The sequence below is a fragment of the Mastigoproctus giganteus genome, chromosome 2 (assembly GCF_048544385.1).
Source record: "Mastigoproctus giganteus isolate SK-2022 chromosome 2, ASM4854438v1, whole genome shotgun sequence".
NCBI lineage: Eukaryota > Metazoa > Arthropoda > Arachnida > Uropygi > Thelyphonidae > Mastigoproctus > Mastigoproctus giganteus.
The window spans coordinates 181,822,267-181,841,099 of record NC_143576.1 but is presented as its reverse complement, the minus strand read 5'-3'; the positions used below and the strand labels follow the sequence as shown (position 1 = coordinate 181,841,099).

The 18,833-nt window shown below is 36.2% G+C and overlaps 1 protein-coding gene across 4 annotated transcripts in view; it reads left to right on the top strand.

The window, feature by feature from the left end:
- The window catches only part of LOC150089811 (metal cation symporter ZIP14-like), a 170,318-nt gene that overhangs the window by 139,954 nt on the left and 11,531 nt on the right, over window positions 1–18,833 (top strand). For all 4 annotated transcript variants that reach the window (XM_090389658.1, XM_090389654.1, XM_090389656.1 and 1 more), the window contains exons 7-10: window positions 5,557–5,689; window positions 7,142–7,483; window positions 13,495–13,575; window positions 18,405–18,592. In XM_090389658.1, the coding sequence (XP_090245784.1) occupies window positions 5,557–5,689; window positions 7,142–7,483; window positions 13,495–13,575; window positions 18,405–18,592 (744 nt within the window). The remainder of the gene's footprint in view (window positions 1–5,556; window positions 5,690–7,141; window positions 7,484–13,494; window positions 13,576–18,404; window positions 18,593–18,833) is intronic.

Here is an 18,833-nt window from a genome sequence, read left to right as displayed (position 1 = left end):
CGCTTCGAGATGCTGGCTGTGCCCGAGGATATAAATGAAGAAGAAAAGCAGATCTCTGATGCCATCCTCGAATGTGCCAAGCCCCTATGTCCACCTGCCCGACGTCGAACGCAACCATGGATATCAGACGAGTGCCTCGACCTCGTGGACAAACGGAAACAGGCAAAGTTGGTCGACTTTGAACGGTACCGGCAGCTAAACCGAGAAGTCCGACAAAGAATGACAGCAGAAAGAGAAGCATACTGGAACCAAGTGGCAGACGACCTTGAAGTGGCGGCATCCAAAAACGAGTACCGCACTCTCTACCGCACCCTCAGATGTCTGAGTGGAAAGACCAAATTGACTAGTGACAACATCAAGAATGCTGATGGGACCTTCGTGCGATCACCATCCGAACGCCTGCAACGGTGGAGTGAATTCTTCAAAGCTCTGTATAATCACGACCCACCTCAGGGACCGCCAGCAACAGCACTCTCGATCGACCCCCCTGAGGTCTCCATGGTCGATGTTGAGCCTACAGTAGAAGAAGTGAAAGCAGCCATACAATCCCTGAAGAATGGCAGGGCACCAGGAGTGGACCAAGTCACCACAGAAGCGATCAAAGCCGGGGGAGATGTACTGCTTCGCCGACTACACTCACTCCTCAAAACCATCTGGTGCACTGAACAAATTCCGTTAACATGGAGGAAAGCTATTATTGTACCGATCCACAAGAAAGGTGATAACCGGGACTGCAAGAACTACCGTGGCATCAGCCTCCTTTCCATCATCGGAAAGGTCTTTATGAAGATCATCCAGTCAAGACTGCAAAAACATCGCGAGCAAACCAGTCGAGAAGAACAGGCAGGATTTAGACCCGGGCGAGGATGCTGTGATCAAATCTTTGCCATTCGTCAGCTGATGGAGGAGAGGATCCAGTGTGGACAGCGAACCGTCATTGTTTTCATTGACTTTAAGTCTGCTTTCGACTGTGTCCACCGGCCTGCCTTATGGAAACTACTAGAGGTTGAACATGTACCTCGAAAAGTCATCACACTCCTCCAAACTGCATACAACGGTTTAACCAGCCAGGTGCGCATCCAGAATGATTTATCTGAGGAATTTACCATCCAAACTGGAGTCCGCCAAGGGGATGTAGCCTCCCCGTTGCTTTTCAACATCGTGGTCGACGCCATTATGAGGCAAGCATTCAGAAACAGACAGGGCATACAATATGACAAGGATCACTATGTGACTGACCTGATGTTTGCTGATGATAGTGCTATCCTTGCCGGTAACGACGCTGAAGCCACGGACATCCTCTACGACATTGCCCGCATTGCCCGGCCATACGGTTTGAAGATCAATGCTGGTAAGACAAAGGCCCTGACAACAGATGGGTCGCAAGCCACCATCTATCTCGAAGGCGTCCAGATCGAGCAAGTGCAGGACTTTAAATACCTTGGGTCGCTGGTCCAGGAGAAGAAAGTTGCATCCACCATGGAAATCCACAGCAGAATTGGACAGGCGGCCACTGCGTTCGCCTCGCTCAAATGGTGTCTGTGGAAGAGGACCAACATTTCCACAAAGACTAAAATCCGACTCTTCCGGACTTTGATCCTGCCCATTCTTCTTTACGGATCGGAAACATGGATTTGTCTCAAGTTAGATTTGAACAAACTTGAGGTATTCCAAATGCGATGCCTGCGGCAGATCTTGGGCATCTCTCTTCGCGACCGCATCACTAATGATACCATCCGCGCCAGATACCAACAGCAACCAACCATTGCCGACCAAATCCAGAAGCGAAGGCTCAGATGGTTTGGCCACGTATGTAGAATGGGCATGAACAGAATACCATCCACACTCCTTTGGAGACAACGACCCACCCAATGGAGCATCCAACGGACCGCGCCTAGGAAAACGTGGGCCAAGCAAGTGGAAGATGACTTGAAGAGCCGACATCTCGACCTTAACCAGGCCAGGACTGAAGCCATGGATCGTAAGGTATGGAAGAACATCACAGAGCAAGTCCGAAACCCTGCGTCACCTACAGCAGCATACTGGTTGCGTGGCCAACCGCCTCCCCCAGCTGCCAGCTAAGGACCAAAGAAGAAGAAGAAGAATATATCATTTTATTTATTCTGCAATTGTTTTTCTATGAAGAAGTTTAACAGTGCAGTGTTATGTGCTTCTAATCAAGAGTTTTTAATATCTTACTTGATCTGACCATAAAAATGTGAAAATATTTAAACAATTATAAATAAATTCTTCCATATCAGATGAATATGGTGTACCAAATTTTAACCATTTGACAAGCATGAAATATTAGCATAGCACTATGCTGATGTTTACAAAATTTGATCTATTGCCATCAGGCTCACATAAGGAAATAATGCAAAAAGTGAATGTAGTGAAATTTTCAGAAATGCATTCATTTTTATTCATTTATTTGTTTTTGTGAAGTAAGAAATAATGCTTATAAAAATGTAATTGTATGATGTTACAAAAACATTACTGTTTTACGGAACTATTCTAGATGTGCAAAAGAGATAGATACATTTTTACTTCTCTCAGAAGTACACAACTTACAGTTTTCAATGAGTTTCCACATATGGAGCCATTTACAGATATATGGCTCCATATGAAAAAAAAAAATTTTTTCACATGTTTAGAATAGTAAAATTAGAATAGAAGAACATTTACAGTATTCTGCATAAATCCTTATCTTTTATTTGTTTGTAGTTCACTTTATTTTATATTTTCACTACATGAGGAGCACAGGGAAAGTCACAATTTCACCATACTCACCCTTGTGCCTCTAAATACCCAAACATATACCCAAGAGGGCAGGACCATGGTGATAGTATTTTCACTGTGGTCTTACTGTGCTTTTACCAAAAATGAAATGATCCTGTTTGTTTACAAGCTTTTCAAGCTATTATTTCATAATTACTATGATTAAAGCATAAGCACTGATGCAAAAAACATTATAACACATGTCATAATTTTACTATTTGCCTTTAAAAAGTAAGCAGGCAGTATACTAAAATACATTTTAGTGTCATTTCAGTTACTTAAAATGTGCACGCGATACTGGAAAGAATATTTACTCACAGTTGATTATTGTACTGAGCTTAACACTGAATGCAAATAAAAGCTTCAAAAGGGCAAGAGAAAAGCAAGAGAGACAAGCAATAAGTACTGTTTTCATTAAGTTGTTTTTTTTTTTCCAACAGTCAAGCCCAAAGATAATATTATAGAAGTCTGGAAAATATATTTTTTAAAAATTAAAAAAGGGATGATTTACAAAAAAACAGTGGTCTCAGACAGTTTTTAAATTCTGTACAGTGGAATCAACTGATGATGTTACCAACAGTAAATTCTAAATGGGAAGCATTCAAGGAATGCTTCCCACTGTTTGTCAATGATATATAGAAATTTTGCTAGCAGGGAAAAAGAGGTGATTGTCCCTCTGTATAAGGCAATGGTCAGGCCATGCCTTGAGTACTGCATACAGGTCTGGAGGCCTCATTTTAGGAAGGATGTAGATTTGCTTAAGCATGTACAGAGAAGGGAGAAGACAGAGTGTGGTAATCAATGGGTGCTGCTCTTCGTGGACTAATGTTATTAGTGGAGTCCCACAGGGTTCAGTGTTGGGTCCACTGTTGTTTTGTATATTTATCAATGATATTGATGAAGGTATATCAGGCTTAGTGTCGAAGTTTGCAGATGATACAAAGGTTGGCAGGGGTTGTTAATGACAGTAATGGCAGTGTGCTACTGCAATAGGAGCTAGATAATTTGGGCAAATTATCCAGAATGTGAATATACCACATGGCATTCATTGTTACAGGAATGGTGACCAGTGGCCCAATCCCAAACTACAAGGAACAACCTCAGACAAAGATGAGAGCACTTTTGATAAATTTCACAGTGGAATAATACACTGGTAAATAATGTTTTCTAGGCATCTCCCAGATCCAAATACAGCCATCACATCAGAAAACAGTATATTGTGATTTTTCACTCCACAGTACAGGTCTCTGAGGTTCCCAGGATCAATTGTAATGGGTAGTGCACTAGGCATGTCAGCACTGTGCATTGCATGCTGTGATGTTGGAGTTGTGTGCTGAAGCTTTTCTTTAATATCTAATGTTATGCAGCTCTCTTCTTTGTACAATTATCAATTCCTGTAGACTCCCTGAACTATTGGGTGACAGCAGGGGCAGACTGGCCATAAGGCTTACCAGGGCAACCCCAGTGTGTTGGAGGCCGATGGAGATCAGTGTGATTTTCAATATTACATTATGACTGCTGATATATTCTATTTGTTTTCCCCGATAAGAATTTTTGACCCAGTCTGCCTCTGGGTGACACTACTGATGAGGAGTGATAGGATCTATGCACTACTCTCCTGAGTGCCCTCCAGTCCCTTTCTGTGAATTTCTGCAGAATATTTCTTTCAGAGATAAGGAGGTCATAATACCCCTGTATAAGATCGCATTTGGAATACTGTATCCAGGTATGGAGACTATACTTTAAAAAAAATACATCAAGATTCTTCAAAGAGTCTAGAGACATACGACATGTCTGGTAAAATAAGTGAAAGTGCACCCTGAGACTTAAAATATGTGGGCTGCAGAGCTTGGAAACTAGACACCTTAGAGGAGTTTTGTTTGAGGTATATGAGGCTTTGAGAGATGAAAGTAAAATAAATGAGGGTGAAATTTTCACTGTTATAAGTGATTTCAGAACTATGGGCCATAAATTCAAATTACAGGAAAGCAGTCTCAACTGGATTGTAGGAAGTTTTCTTTTAGCCAGTGAGGTGTTAATTATTGGAATAAATTTTCTGCATGGGTGGTTGAGGCTGATAGGTTGGGGAAATTCAAAGCTCAGCTGCATAGATGCCTACATGAGGAGGGAGTCAAATAGGTTGTTTATTAATTTTTTTTTTGGCCAGTTCAGCAAAAGCCCCAGGCTTTGCCACATTATACGGCTAATATTTATTTCCTAGCTCTAGTAGCACCACAGCATTTCCATTCATTGCTTGTCAGCCATTGCTGATCCTAGGGCATTGCAATTTTGCTGTAATGACACAAACAGGTTGGTTGCTAATGTGGCTCCTGTGATGATTTCCCATGAATGAAATCTACTACATTTCATTCATCTGCTTACTTTAGTGTGAACACAGTTGTTTTTATACTATTCCTCGCATGTGAATGGTAAGTATTTTTCCCAAATCTGAGGAGTATTTGAATATTTTTGACAATATAGTGTATATATATTTGTATATGTGCATTTACAATTTATATATAGATTTGTAAATGCACATAGGAATCATATTGATAGGGGTTTCATTTATTTTGATAACACCCTATATGTACAGTCTCTCCTATTCTTTTCCACTTACCCATTTTCAGGATACACAGTGTGATTCTGTATACATTACAGAACTTCTAAATTTCCTCTTAGTAATATATCATGTTACATATAAATAATTTATAGTTTTTTTTTTTTTTAAATCTGTACTGTTATCTACTTTTTTATATTTATAATATGGAATTACTCTAGGTTAGCCAATCCTCAAAGTCAGTTACATTGGACACAGATAAAAGTATGATTACAGTAGGAGAAAAACTGTCTCATTACAAAGCAAATTCTTATGAAAGTGTCCTTGGAAAAGAGAGCCAAGATGTCTTAAACAGTAAGTAATAAGTAATGTAATCTTAAGAAAGAAGTTGTATTTTTTGGAAAATTACTTACTTATTGTTATTTTTATTTTATACTCAGAATTGTAATGGGTTTAATAATTTCAATAGTTATTAAAATTTTCAAATAATTGCAATAAGTTTCATGATTCAGATGAGCATTCAGATTAATTATATAAGAAAAGATAATGGTATATATGCCAGCATTTTGTTGTTTCTTCCAGTTTTGGGTGTTATTTATTTGTTAGCCACCTCATTTCTTTTCAGTCATACTTAGGATTTGCTCTTATTTTTTAGGAAACTATTAGTTTCCAGCCTCTGAAAACTCATAGGCGCCTCCGTAGCCAGGTGGGAAGGAGCAGCAGTGCGCAGCACACGCTTCTTGATTAGACCGGGGTTCGAGCCCGTCACCACCAAATACGGAGGATGCGGAAAGGTCAGGGAATGACCACTGCATATTCACGGAGCAATATGGCCTTAGTTGCTAATGCCCCTAAAAACCAAATAACAATAACAACAACAATAACTGAAAACTCATAATTTCATATAATTAAAAAAAAATCCCTGCTAATTATTTGTCAATCTTCACAAAATGTGCAGTATATTGTTCTGAAATTATAATTGCTCCTAATTAATTCCTTATTAGTGGCAAGTTTCCATATACACATTCATCATACGAGTATGATGAATGTGTATGTGTCTAATTTGTGAACCTTACCAAGAACATGGGTGCCTCCGTAGCCAGGTGGGAAGGAGCAGCAGTGCGTAGCACACGCTTCTTGATTAGACATGGGTTCGAACCCATCACCACCAAATACGGAGGATGCGGAAAGGTCAGGGAATCTGACCTTTCCGCATCCTCCATTTCTGCATTAGCAACTAAGGCAATATGGCCTTAGTTGCTAATGCTCCTAAAAAACCAAATAACAACATAACCAAGAACACGGTTGAAAATGGCTTATTAAAAAAAAGTGAACTGAATAAAAAATAAAAGTCAATAACTGTAATGAGTTTAATAAAAGGTGTTTTTATTTTGCTTGTTACATTTGTAGGCAGGGCCATGTTAAAATTTAAGTGATTCAATGCAAACAACAAAATGCTACCCCCCCACCTTCCCAACATGGCTGAGTATCAGTGCTCAGTTTGGTATCCCTCCCTTCCTCCCTCCATCCCAGAAATAAAAAAGGTCTGTGATCATTTTGCTGCTTCTGAGAGTGGGCAACTGCTTCCAGGCATCCACATTAACATGACCCTGTGTAAAAAATATGTAGCCAAAATATTTCTCTGGTAGGAAGAGGGAGAATGGGAAGGGTATTAATAATGTGTGTATAATGTCTATGCTTTTATATTTAAATTTTTTTATTTTATTTTATTTTATTATTAATTTTTTTAGAACTAAATGTGTCTTTTTTATTTAATAATAAAAAAATTATTATTAATTTTTTTAGAACTAAATGTGTCTTCTCCAGAAAACGAAGTTCATTTATCCACATCTGATGTAATGAAAACAAAGATTATTTCTCAGGATTCCACTAAAGGTGATTACAAGTTGCTGTTGGCTACTTCTCAGGTTCCATCAGATGTTATTTTTCTGCCCAGTATCACTGAAGAACAAGAAACTGTAACATACAAAAATATTGATGATGAGCATAGTTACGTGGTTACAGTATCCGACCATGGTCATCATAGTCATAGTCATAGTCATGACGTGCCAAAATCAGTTAGTGCTGTTGCTTGGATGGTTATTATGGGAGATGGTCTTCACAATTTCTGTGATGGATTGGCTATTGGTAAATATAACAATCTGTAATTTTTTAACTTGATAAACAATAAAAAATATATATTTTTTGATATTAGATTTGCATTTTTAACCTTGTAGCAATGGCACCTATAACTGTGAGGGACATCTTAAAAATAATGATTTCGTGTTAACTGTCAGTTAGAGACAGGTCTCTGATTTTTCTGTACTTTCATAATATATAGATAAATTTTTACTTGGCATAGTTGTGGAATTTTTATTTTTTTTCACTTTCCCACAGTTATAGTGTGAGTGAACTGAGTAGGTGAACACTCTACCGTGTTTGTTATATTGTAGTACTGACATTCTCACATGAGCAAGAAGATGTAGAAAGAGGAATTTCAAAAAATAAATCATTATTATCTCAAATGACATGTTCATTAAATATAAAAACAGTCAGTGCTTAAGAACTATTCAGAATGTTGTTAAACATTACACGTTGTCAGGAAGTTCTTCTACCAATGTACCAGTTACTCTAAAACTTCAACGAAATTTTAAGGATGTAAACAAATATACAATTTGTTTCTTTTATTTTATTATTATTATTTTTTTGTACATCAACAATTCTAGAATATCATGCATATAAAAATGAAAGTTTAGAACTGGAGAAATGGAATGGAAGAAGAAGAGAGGATAAAAACAGAAACAAGAAAGGAACAAATTGAAATATAAAGCAGAAGAGGAAAAGAATAAAGCATTACTGAAGCAACAAAATGAGCTGGAAAAGCACTATGGAATGCTCAACAATGAGGAGCAGAAAGAAGGCACGAGTTCCCATGGTATTAGTATCTCATTAGACGTATTCAATATTTTTCATTTGCTTGTAAATCTCAAAATCTGAAGGAAATGTTAGCTGCACAAGCACTTTTGCAATTTGGAAATGACCTTTAAAACAATGCATTCAGAATTGCAAGGTATTAACAGACACATTACAAAGACTATACAAAAAATAAATATTGCTCTTCAGTAAAGTGATTCTGCATAAATTGACGTGTATTTTACTGAGGAAAACTGTCTTTTGCATTTGCAAAACATATAGCTGAAAGATATATAAATTTCACATTCAGAATTTAAAAAAAGTATTTTTTAACCAAATGATATTAATATTACAATTCCTTGGAAAGAAAAGTAGTTTTTTTTTCTTTTTTTTTTTTATGTAAACCCCAAACACAAGAGGTATTAGAACCTATAGTACTTAGTACCCTGCTTGGGTTGGAGGTTGGGAAGATGAAAGAAGATATTTGTTGACATTGGACTTGAACTTCTGTAGACTGTAATTTTCAGGAAATACGTATGAAGGAAGGTTGTTCCAGAAAATGGCAGTTGAATGAATAAACGAGGAAGATGAAAAGTTGGTTCTGTGAGTTTGAAGTTGGACAGTAAATGGATGTTGGCTGGTGGTGGCATGTGTTTGGACTGTTTTGAAAGAGAGAGTGGGAATTGTAGAAGCCAATTCAGAAGAACAGTGCCCATGGAAGTATCTGTAGAAGAGGCATGCAGCAGAAACAGTATGTCTATGGGACAGCGAGTAGAGAGACCCTGTTAAAGATGAATCATTAATTAACCTAACTGCCCTTTTCTGAATGGAATCAAGAAGCCTGAGAGAGATTTTGGAGGCACCACTCCAGATGTGGGAACAATATTCCATGATAGGGTGGATTTGCGATTTGTACAGAGTGAACAGCTGTTTGGAAAAAAAGTAACGCCGAGAGCAAAACAGAAAAACAAGTTTTTTAGATGCAGAGGAAGCAATATTTGTAATGTGCTTGTGCCAAGAGAGATTAGAAGTCAGGGTAATTCCCAAAAGAGATATATCATTTTGCCTAGAAATTGGAGTGTCACAAAAGATAAGCATAGGAGCAGAAGAATCCTTTTTGCGAGATATAAGACAAGACTGAGTTTTAGAAGGATTGAAATCAACTAAGTTGTCTTTGCCCCACAGGAGAATTACCTGGAGATCGGCATTTAAGGAATTGGTAGCAGATTTTCGAAAAGTTGAAGCTGATTGAGCAGGGCAAGGTTTCTCAAAATGGAAGGTGGAATGCAATGTGCTATCATCGGCAAAACTATGGATAGGATTTCCAGTCAATGGAAGAAGGTCATTAATATAATGAGGAAAAGAGTGGTGGAAAGAACTGAACCTTGGGGGAAACCGGCATTAGTGGAGAAGTTAGAAGACAGAGAGCCATCTACCATCACCCTCAGTGAGCAATCAGAGAGAAAACTGGATAACCAATAACAAAAAACAGTAGGCAAACCATAAGACGGAAGCTTGTTTAGAAGACCTTTATGCCAAACATGATCAAAAGCCTTTGAGATGCCGAAAGCAATTACAAAAACCGAATATATAGAAACAATAATACTAATGCTAATGCTAACTGCAAAAATTGCAGTTAACATTAGCATTAGTAGAAGCATATGATGCAAGAAAGCAAGCTTATGCAGCATCAGCCAAAAAAAAAAAAAAACTGCTCCCATTTCACCCCTCCATTCGTACCAAACACCTATCCAGCTCAGGCTTAAATTTATTTAGGCTATCAACTTCAAGACGCCTGGTCAGTGTGAAGAGGAAAAGACCAAACCCTCCAGCATATGACAGCACAACAATACAAATGGCCCTCAGTCCCCAGCAGCTTTCACTCTCCCTCTTACGGCAGCGAAAGGATCAGAGTGGAAGCAGAGGGTGCTAAGAATCTCTGGGTACGACCAGGCTGCCATGCACGGAAACTGAACTTGGCCTGTTATAACGTAAGATCACTCATCGGTGAAGACAGGATATTAGAGCTGGAAAAGGAATTAGAAAATGTGAATTGGAATATCATCGGTTTGGCTGAAACAAGAAGAAGAAATGAATCACTTATAAGTTTATCAAGTGGAAATCTGCTGTACACCAATGGAAACAGTGAAAGGAGTGAAGGTGGAGTTGGGTTTCTGGTCCATAAAGATTTTAAAAACAACATTTTAGAATTCAAAAGTACATCACCAAGGGTGACAAGACTAATACTCAAGATTTCTAAGAGGTACAAGCTAAAGATTATAATGATTTATGCACCAACATCGAGCCATGATGATGAAGAGGTTGAAGAAATGTACACCGAAATTGAGAGTCTTCTAGATGAGCAGAAACCCACTACACTATTATTATGGGGGACTTCAATGCTAAGGTTGAAAAAAGACAAAACAGTGCAGAAAGGGGAACTATAGGAAATTTTGGAATTTGTGAAAGAAATGAAAGAGGTGAAAGACTTGTGGAATTTTCAGAATCTCAAGGACTTTCAGTAATGAACACTTTTTTTTCAAGAAAAGGGTGAACAGAAAGTGGACATGGAAGAGTCCAAATGGATTAACTACTAATGAAATCGACTTCATCTTCACTAGGAAGGAAATTTTGGAATTGGTGAAAGAAATGAAAGAGGTGAAAGACTTGTGGAATTTGCAGAATCTCAAGGACTGTCAGTAATGAACACTTTTTTTTCAAGAAAAGGGTGAACAGAAAGTGGACATGGAAGAGTCCAAATGGATTAACTACTAATGAAATCAACTTCATCTTCACTAACAGAAGATATATTGTGAATGATGTTACCGTCCTGAATAAGGTAAATGTTGGAAGTGATCACAGAATGGTAAGATGTACACTTGATATAGATGTAGGAAAGGAAAGAAAAAAACTGACTCGAGTAAATAATACAAAAGTCTTTGAGATAACAGAAGAGAAGAAAAAGCAGTATGTACTGGAACTTAAGAACAAGTTTGAGCTTCTGCAGACTGCTCAGGACCAAGATATTGACTAGGAATATTACAACTTTCTGAAAGTGATAAAGCCCAAGAAAACTATAGGGAAAAAGAAATCCAAAGAAGAAAAAATTAGTCAAGAAACACTTGTCATGATGAACCGAAGACGACAAATGAAAAGCAAGAAAAACACTGACAGGGAGAAAATTGAGTATACTGAGTTATGCAAAGCCATTAGAAAGAGACTCAGAGAGGACATAAGAAGATTTAACACAAGAAAAGTAGAACAAGCATTAAGGGAAAACAAAGGATTTAAATCAGCAGCCATGAGCAGTAATAAAGAAAGACAAATGATACTGAAACTGAAGAATAGCGATGGTGTACTTATAAACAGCAGAGAAGGCATAATTCAAATAGCAGAAGACTACTATAGAGAATTATACAAGGAGCAGGGGAATGATGCCAGCAGTGGGGAAGATGGATTGCAAAGTAGCAACACATACAACATACCCGATATTCTTCCTGATGAGGTAGAACTTGCATTGAAGAAAATGAAGAATCAGAAAGCCCCGGGGGAAGATGAAGTTACTGTAGAGTTGTTAAAATTGGGAGGAAGAGACATAACACAAAAACTGGCAAGGCTCTTCACAAAGTGCATTAGAAAAGGTGTGACGCCTAAGCAGTGGAATAATGAAATCATAGTTTTGCTGCATAAGAAAGGAGATGAATCAGAAATTGGAAATTATAGACCAATTAGCTTGTTATCCCACATATACAAGTTGTTCACAAGGGTCATTACTAACAGATTAGAAAGAATACTTGATGAGAATCAACCGAAAGAGCAAGCTGGCTTTTGGACAGGATTCTCAACTATGGATCACCTTCACATAACATCACAGCTAATGGAGAAAGCAAATGAATATAAAACACCATTATGCCTGGCATTTGTGGATTATGAAAAGGCATTTGACTCCATACAGCATAAGGCAATGTTTCGGGCACTGGAAAGACAAGGCATAGATACCCCACATATTATGATTTTGAAGAAAATAAGAATAAGAATGCTACCTCCTTTGTTAGACTAGACAAAGACAGTAGGAAATTTAAAATCTAGAAAGGAGTTCGACAAGGAGACACAATATCTCTGAAGCTGTTTACTGCTGCCCTTGAGAAAACTTTCAGACTGGTCGCAGAAAGGAGTCAATGTGAACGGAGAGTACCTAAACCATTTACAATTTGCAGATGACATTGTGGTCATAAGCCACGATCCCAAAGAATTAGAGGAAAATCTTAATCAGTTATGCACACGTTTAAAGTAATGATGAACAAGTATGCCACAGAAAGGGAAATTACGATTGAAGGAGCAGTAATTGAAAAGGTGGAGTCGTATACTTATCTGGGACAAGTTATTAGCTGTAATAATGATAAATGGCTGGAAGTCAAGAGAAGAATAAATTTTGGATGGATAGCATTCAGGAAATATAGTCACATACTGAAGAGCAATATCCCAGTTTGTCTGAAACGTAAAATAATGAACCAATGTATACTCCCCACCATGACTTATGGAAGTGAAACTTGGGCTCTCACCAAAAGAATGGAAGAGAAGCTGAGAACTACACAGCGAAGAATGCAACGAATTATATTAGGAATCAGACTGTTAGATAAGAAGAGAAACACATGGATTAGGCAGCAAACTCAAGTAAAGGACATTCTTATCAAAACTAAAGAACTAAAATGGTCTTGGGCAGCACACATAGCTCAAAGACATGATGACAGATGGACTAAGAAACAGAATGGTACCCAAGAGGAGCTAGAAGAAAACCTGGAATACAAAGGCGGAGATGGATAGATAAAATTCATGAGTTTGTGGGTAGTAAATGAATGGCCAGTGCTCAAAACAGAAGGAACCAGAAAGTTGCTAGAGAGGCATTCATCCTGCAGTGGATTTAAAATGGCTGATGATGATGATGATATTACCTTATGGGAATGCGGTGCTCGCTTAGCACGGATTCACTTAGCGCTCTGTTTTTCCAGAACAAATTATCAGCGTTATGCGGTGGTTACCTGTATTATTTTTTTTAAATAATTTCAGTTGAAAAAGTATTTAAGGTATCTGAGACCAACATAAAGGCATAACCAACATACCTTAAGCACTCTTGTTTTGGATATCTTAAGGTTTTACAAGGGTGGGCTACATTACAATTGAATAGCTTTAATAACATATCTGCAAAGTGATTATTGTTAATGATGTACAATTTAAATTTTGTGTAGGTGCTGCATTTGGCAGTGGAATAGCAGGAGGTTTAAGCACTACTGTTGCAGTCTTTTGCCATGAGCTCCCTCATGAACTTGGTAAGAGCTTTGTTTTTGTTAATCCTTTTATTTACTGTTAACCTTGCAGCAGGTGTGTAAATTTTTTCACAATGCAGTTGCACTCAGAAAAAATACCCCATTTTATAAAATTTAAAAATCAGCAAGAAAAAATTCAAAATTATTTACTTTTCGATGACACCTTTATTTTCAATCTATTATGAACGCAACTGTGAAAATCCATTCTTTATATTGAAAATGTATACTTTTAATTAATTTTTAAAATACATCCTCTTTTGGTATGCTTTAGATATATATGCTCTAACCACGTTTATTTATCTTGCCTGTATTAGTTATTGTCTTCACAGTTGCTACAGATGGTATTACTGTGGAGAAGAATGTATTGCTAACCGTGAATATTTTTTTTGTTTGTATATAAGTTGAGATATAAGAGTGAATATAAGTTGAATATAAATTGGACACCAATCAGACTACTGTAAAACACAAAACCATCACCATCATTAAACACAAAACCATTACCATCATTAAACACTTGGAAAACATGCTTCAATAATTGTATGTCAGAGATGCTGCTAATTTTAAATTCTCACTTTACAATAATTGCATTAATTAGCTTAAGAAAACATGCTGTTTTATTTTTTTTATATTGCCAAACTCCTTCAATTACAGAACAATTAATAATGTAGATTGAAAGTTAAAACAATAGTGAATGAAAACTAGAGTTCAAGTTTTTTTTTTTTTTTTTTAATGAAACCCCCAAACACAAGAGGTATTAAAACCTATAATACTTAGTACTGTGCATGGGTTTGAAGGTGAAAGAAGATACTTGTTGACATTAAACTTCTGTAAATTGTAATTTTCAGGAAATACGTATGAAGGAAGGTTGTTCCAGAAAACAGCAGTTGAATGAATAAATGAGGAAGATGAAAAGTTGGTTCTGTGAGTTTCAAGTTGGTTCTGTGAGTTTCAAGTTGGACAGTAAAAGAATGTTGACCGGTTGCGGCACATGTTCGGACTGCCATGGAAGAGAGAACGGGATTTACAGAAGCCAGTTTAGAAGAACAGTGCCCATGAAAGTATCTATAGAAAAGGCATGCAGCAGAAACAGAATGTGTATGAGACAGAGAGTGGAGACACTCTGTTAGAGATCAGTCATTAATTAATCTAATTGCTCTCTTTTGAATGGAATCTAGAAGCCTGGGAGAGGTTTTAAGGACATGCCCCAGATGTGGGAACAATATTCCATGGTACGGCTGATTTGAGATTTGTACAGAGTGAACAGCTGTTTGGAAGAAAAGTAACGCAGAGAGCGAAAGAGAAAACCCAGTTTTTTAGATGTAGAGGAAGCAATATTTGCAATGTGCTCATGGCAAGAGAGATTAGAAGTCAGGGTAATCCCCAATAGAGATATATGATATTGCCTAGAAATCGGAGTATCATCAAAGATGGGCATAGAAGCAGAAGAATCCTTTTTGTGAGATATAAGACAGGACTGAGAGGAGGATTGAAATCAACTAAGTTATTATTTCCCCACTGGAGAATTACCTGGAGATTGGCATTTAAGGAATTGGTAGTGGATATTCAAGAAGTTGAAGCTGTTTGAGCAGAGCAAGATTTCTCAAACTGGAAAGTGGAATGCAATGTGCTATCATCAGCAAAACTATGAATAGGATTTCTGGTCAATGGAAGAAGGTCATTAATATACTGGAGGAAAAGAGTGGGAGAAAGAACTGAACCTTGGGTAACACCCAGGTCAGAGAGAAAACTGGATACCAAATTACAAAAAACAGTTGGCAAACCATAAGATGGAAGCTTATTTAGAAGACCTTTATGCCAAACATAATCAAAAGCCTTTGAAATGTCAAGAGCAGCTGCTTGAGTTTCATCAAACTTTCCCATTGAATTTGTCCAAAGATGGGTAACATAAGCCAGAATATCACCAGTGGATCGTCATTGACGGAATCAATACTGGCGATCGTTGATCAGATGGAAGGTTTGTAGATAGTTTAAGAGTTGGTGGTTAATTGTTTTCTCCATTACTTTGGAAAGAGTAGAGGCGATTGCAATGGGATGATAATTTGCATCAAATTGATGTCGCTTTAACAGATATTTTAATTTTTAAGTTTAATGAATGGATGTTTACCATTAATGTGCTCAGTAGAGAGCTAAAGAAAACTTTCCCTAAGCTGGATGGCGATTGATAAAATTACTTTAAATCCAGTTTATCCTATAGCCTACACCTCCACTGTTTCAGTAGTAATATTTTAACATAATAACAAGCCTTCAATCAAATTTTTTTCCTTCACATATGCCAATAATATAATTACTTTTTTTTTTTTATTAGATTACTTTAAATTTGTAAATTGCATAGCACTAAAGATGAATCTGAACAAACAGATTATATAAAAACTGTAAAACATCTTAAACAAAGATGCATTAAAAAAAAAAAAAATACAAAACAAATTTTTTTAATTTAGGCCATTTTTGCCTGAACTTGTTACAGACATTTCACCTTCTCAATTCCTTATTTCATGCGGATTTATTAATCTTTTTAGAATTAGTGCAGATGATACTGATAAAAGCTTTAATGATGATTGGCTTATAACTGATCACCAAATATAGTGGATATGATGCTCAATCTTCATACCTCTGCTTTATTCTGAAGAACTGATGGTGAAAATAATGAGTAGTGTCAAACTACAGAATAATTTGTACTGAGGGATACATGTTTGAGCATTCTGTATTCTTTGTGGAATCAGAATGTTATTTTACCACTGAACAAGATTTGATATTGATTATACACATGTGGGGGTATAAATTCACGATACTAGACACGATACTGATCAATGTATACTGACTTCATTTTTGAATTCAGCATATACATATTACTAAAGGATACCTATATAATTCTGAATTTATTACCTTTGTAATAAGTTTAGAAATTAGGTCAAAGCACTTTAATTAACTAATTTTGCATTACCCATGTGATTTTGAATTTAAGCATCTTCTGGCCAAAATTGTGATCCACGTGGCAAAAGAGTGATACATTTTAAATATTAAACAATGCCTAATCACCACATGGATATACAGGCAGTTCCCGCTTTACGAGTTTTCGCTTTGTGAGTTCCCAGGTTTACGAGTTTTTTTTTTTTTTTCAAGTATCAAATATCAACAAAATCAAAAATATGAACATTAATTGCAAAAAATGAATGTTAAACATTCATAAATACTGCATTTCAAACCACGCCGGTAGCTATACAATAAAGTGTACCCCACTTTATGGTATTAATCCGTTCCAGAGACCATCATATCGCGAAAATATCATAATGTGAGCCCAATAACACATCGTTTTTTGGTAATTCATTCTACGAACTCAGAAGTTGAAATTTTTGCTATATAACTCTCTAAAAGGTTGTTTTTATAGTGTAAATTGTATTAGCTACCAATTCAAATCATTAAAATGCACTACACTTTCATCGTTATCATATGTTCTGTTATAAGAACCAATTTTGAACGGCTTTGTGATATTTTTCTAAAGCACATTTCTGGAGGTCATGACTATAAAACAATAAAAACCATTTGCCCTTTCCGGTTTATTGGGCTTTTCTGTTAGTGCAATCTATTATAAATGAGTAGTAAACTTGATCTTCCTGCATTTGCGAAAATACCAATAGTTGGAATTGTGTGGTTTTTTACGTTATTATGGTGAAATGTGTTTCTCCTTTACTGAAATCTTCAATTGTATAAAAAACATCAATAAATTTTCAGAATCTTCTCTTCATTCCTTTTTATTAAGCTTCATAAACTTGTCACTTCATACAAATTGTGTTAGTTGCAATTTGTGCATTCCGTTAAAAAATGCTTATGCATGCTATTGAAATTTATAAAGAAAAGAGAAGATTATCTTGGAAACAAACGCGTCTTGAAACATTTCTGAAGAAGATGCCTTATGCAACAAACCAGCGAGTTCCGAGCCAATAATGAGTGTGCATTTAGTCGATGATGATGAATAAACATTCTTTAACATTCGTAAGTCATAAATAATTTCTTTATTATTATAATTTGCTTGATTTTACAGGCTACATTTTCATTTCTTTGGATAAATCAATCATTGTTCAACCACAAACTAGTTAGCTAACTAATTTCATTGTTGAGAATGTAACCCCTAATTAATTACCCATTGTCTATTAGTAATTAATTCTCACTTTACAAGTTTTTCCTTTATGAGCATGCACTAGGAACGAATTAACTCGTAAAGTTGGGAACTATCTGTATCTTATCTAAATGATTTGTAAGATTTTAGATTTGTTCAACTGAATGACAATAGTAGCTTTAGAGATATGGATAAATGCACTATTCTTGGTTCAACGTTCTCCTTACTGTTGCCATTGTTCTCTCACTTTATTTTTGTATAATAATTTTTAGCATTACTTCATTTTCTAGATAGACTGGTTCTGTAATCCAGATTTCAGTCTTTTATTACACATTTATTCATTTATTTTATTGTTGTTATTTTTTTTTACAATCTGTAAACTATTTTAATTCTAAATATTATAGTTATGTTGATTATGAACGAATATCCAGGTTATATGTTGTCATTTATCATAGGTTTGTTTGTTTATTATTATTATTTTTTCACAAGTTACAGGTTTGTTTGTTTATTCACATTGTGAGATATCTTTGTTATATTCTATTTTAGAATTAATTTGGTTTACTTAACTTTCCTTTTGGCCTTGTTTTGATAGTGTTACCATAACAGATAATCACTTAAAATCACTTCTATTTAGCTTTATGAGTGAAACATAATGTATTATAATGACTAAGCTAATTTATTTATGAATCCATTTCAGGTGACTTTGCCATGCTTTTGAAAACTGGTATGAAAGCAAAGCAGGCTCTGATGTACAATGGACTGTCATCAGTATTATGTTTTATTGGAATGACTATAGGAGTTGCCCTTGGCAATCTCAGTAGTGCTACCATGTGGGTTTTTGCTGGAACAGCTGGGATGTTTCTTTACATAGCACTGGTGGATATGGTAAGGAGATAATTATTTCACATAAGTTTAAAATTTTATAATTATACATAACAGCATAATTATAAATCATAATACAGTCAAAGCTGTATACAACAACCCCCCGAGAATGAGAAAAACAGTCATTATATCAGAAAGACATTATATCGATCATTCATAAAATCAGCAACAAAACAAGTAAAAGCTTGAATATTTAATGTAATTGTACCAATTCAATATGGTATAATCTTATTTATATGTACTA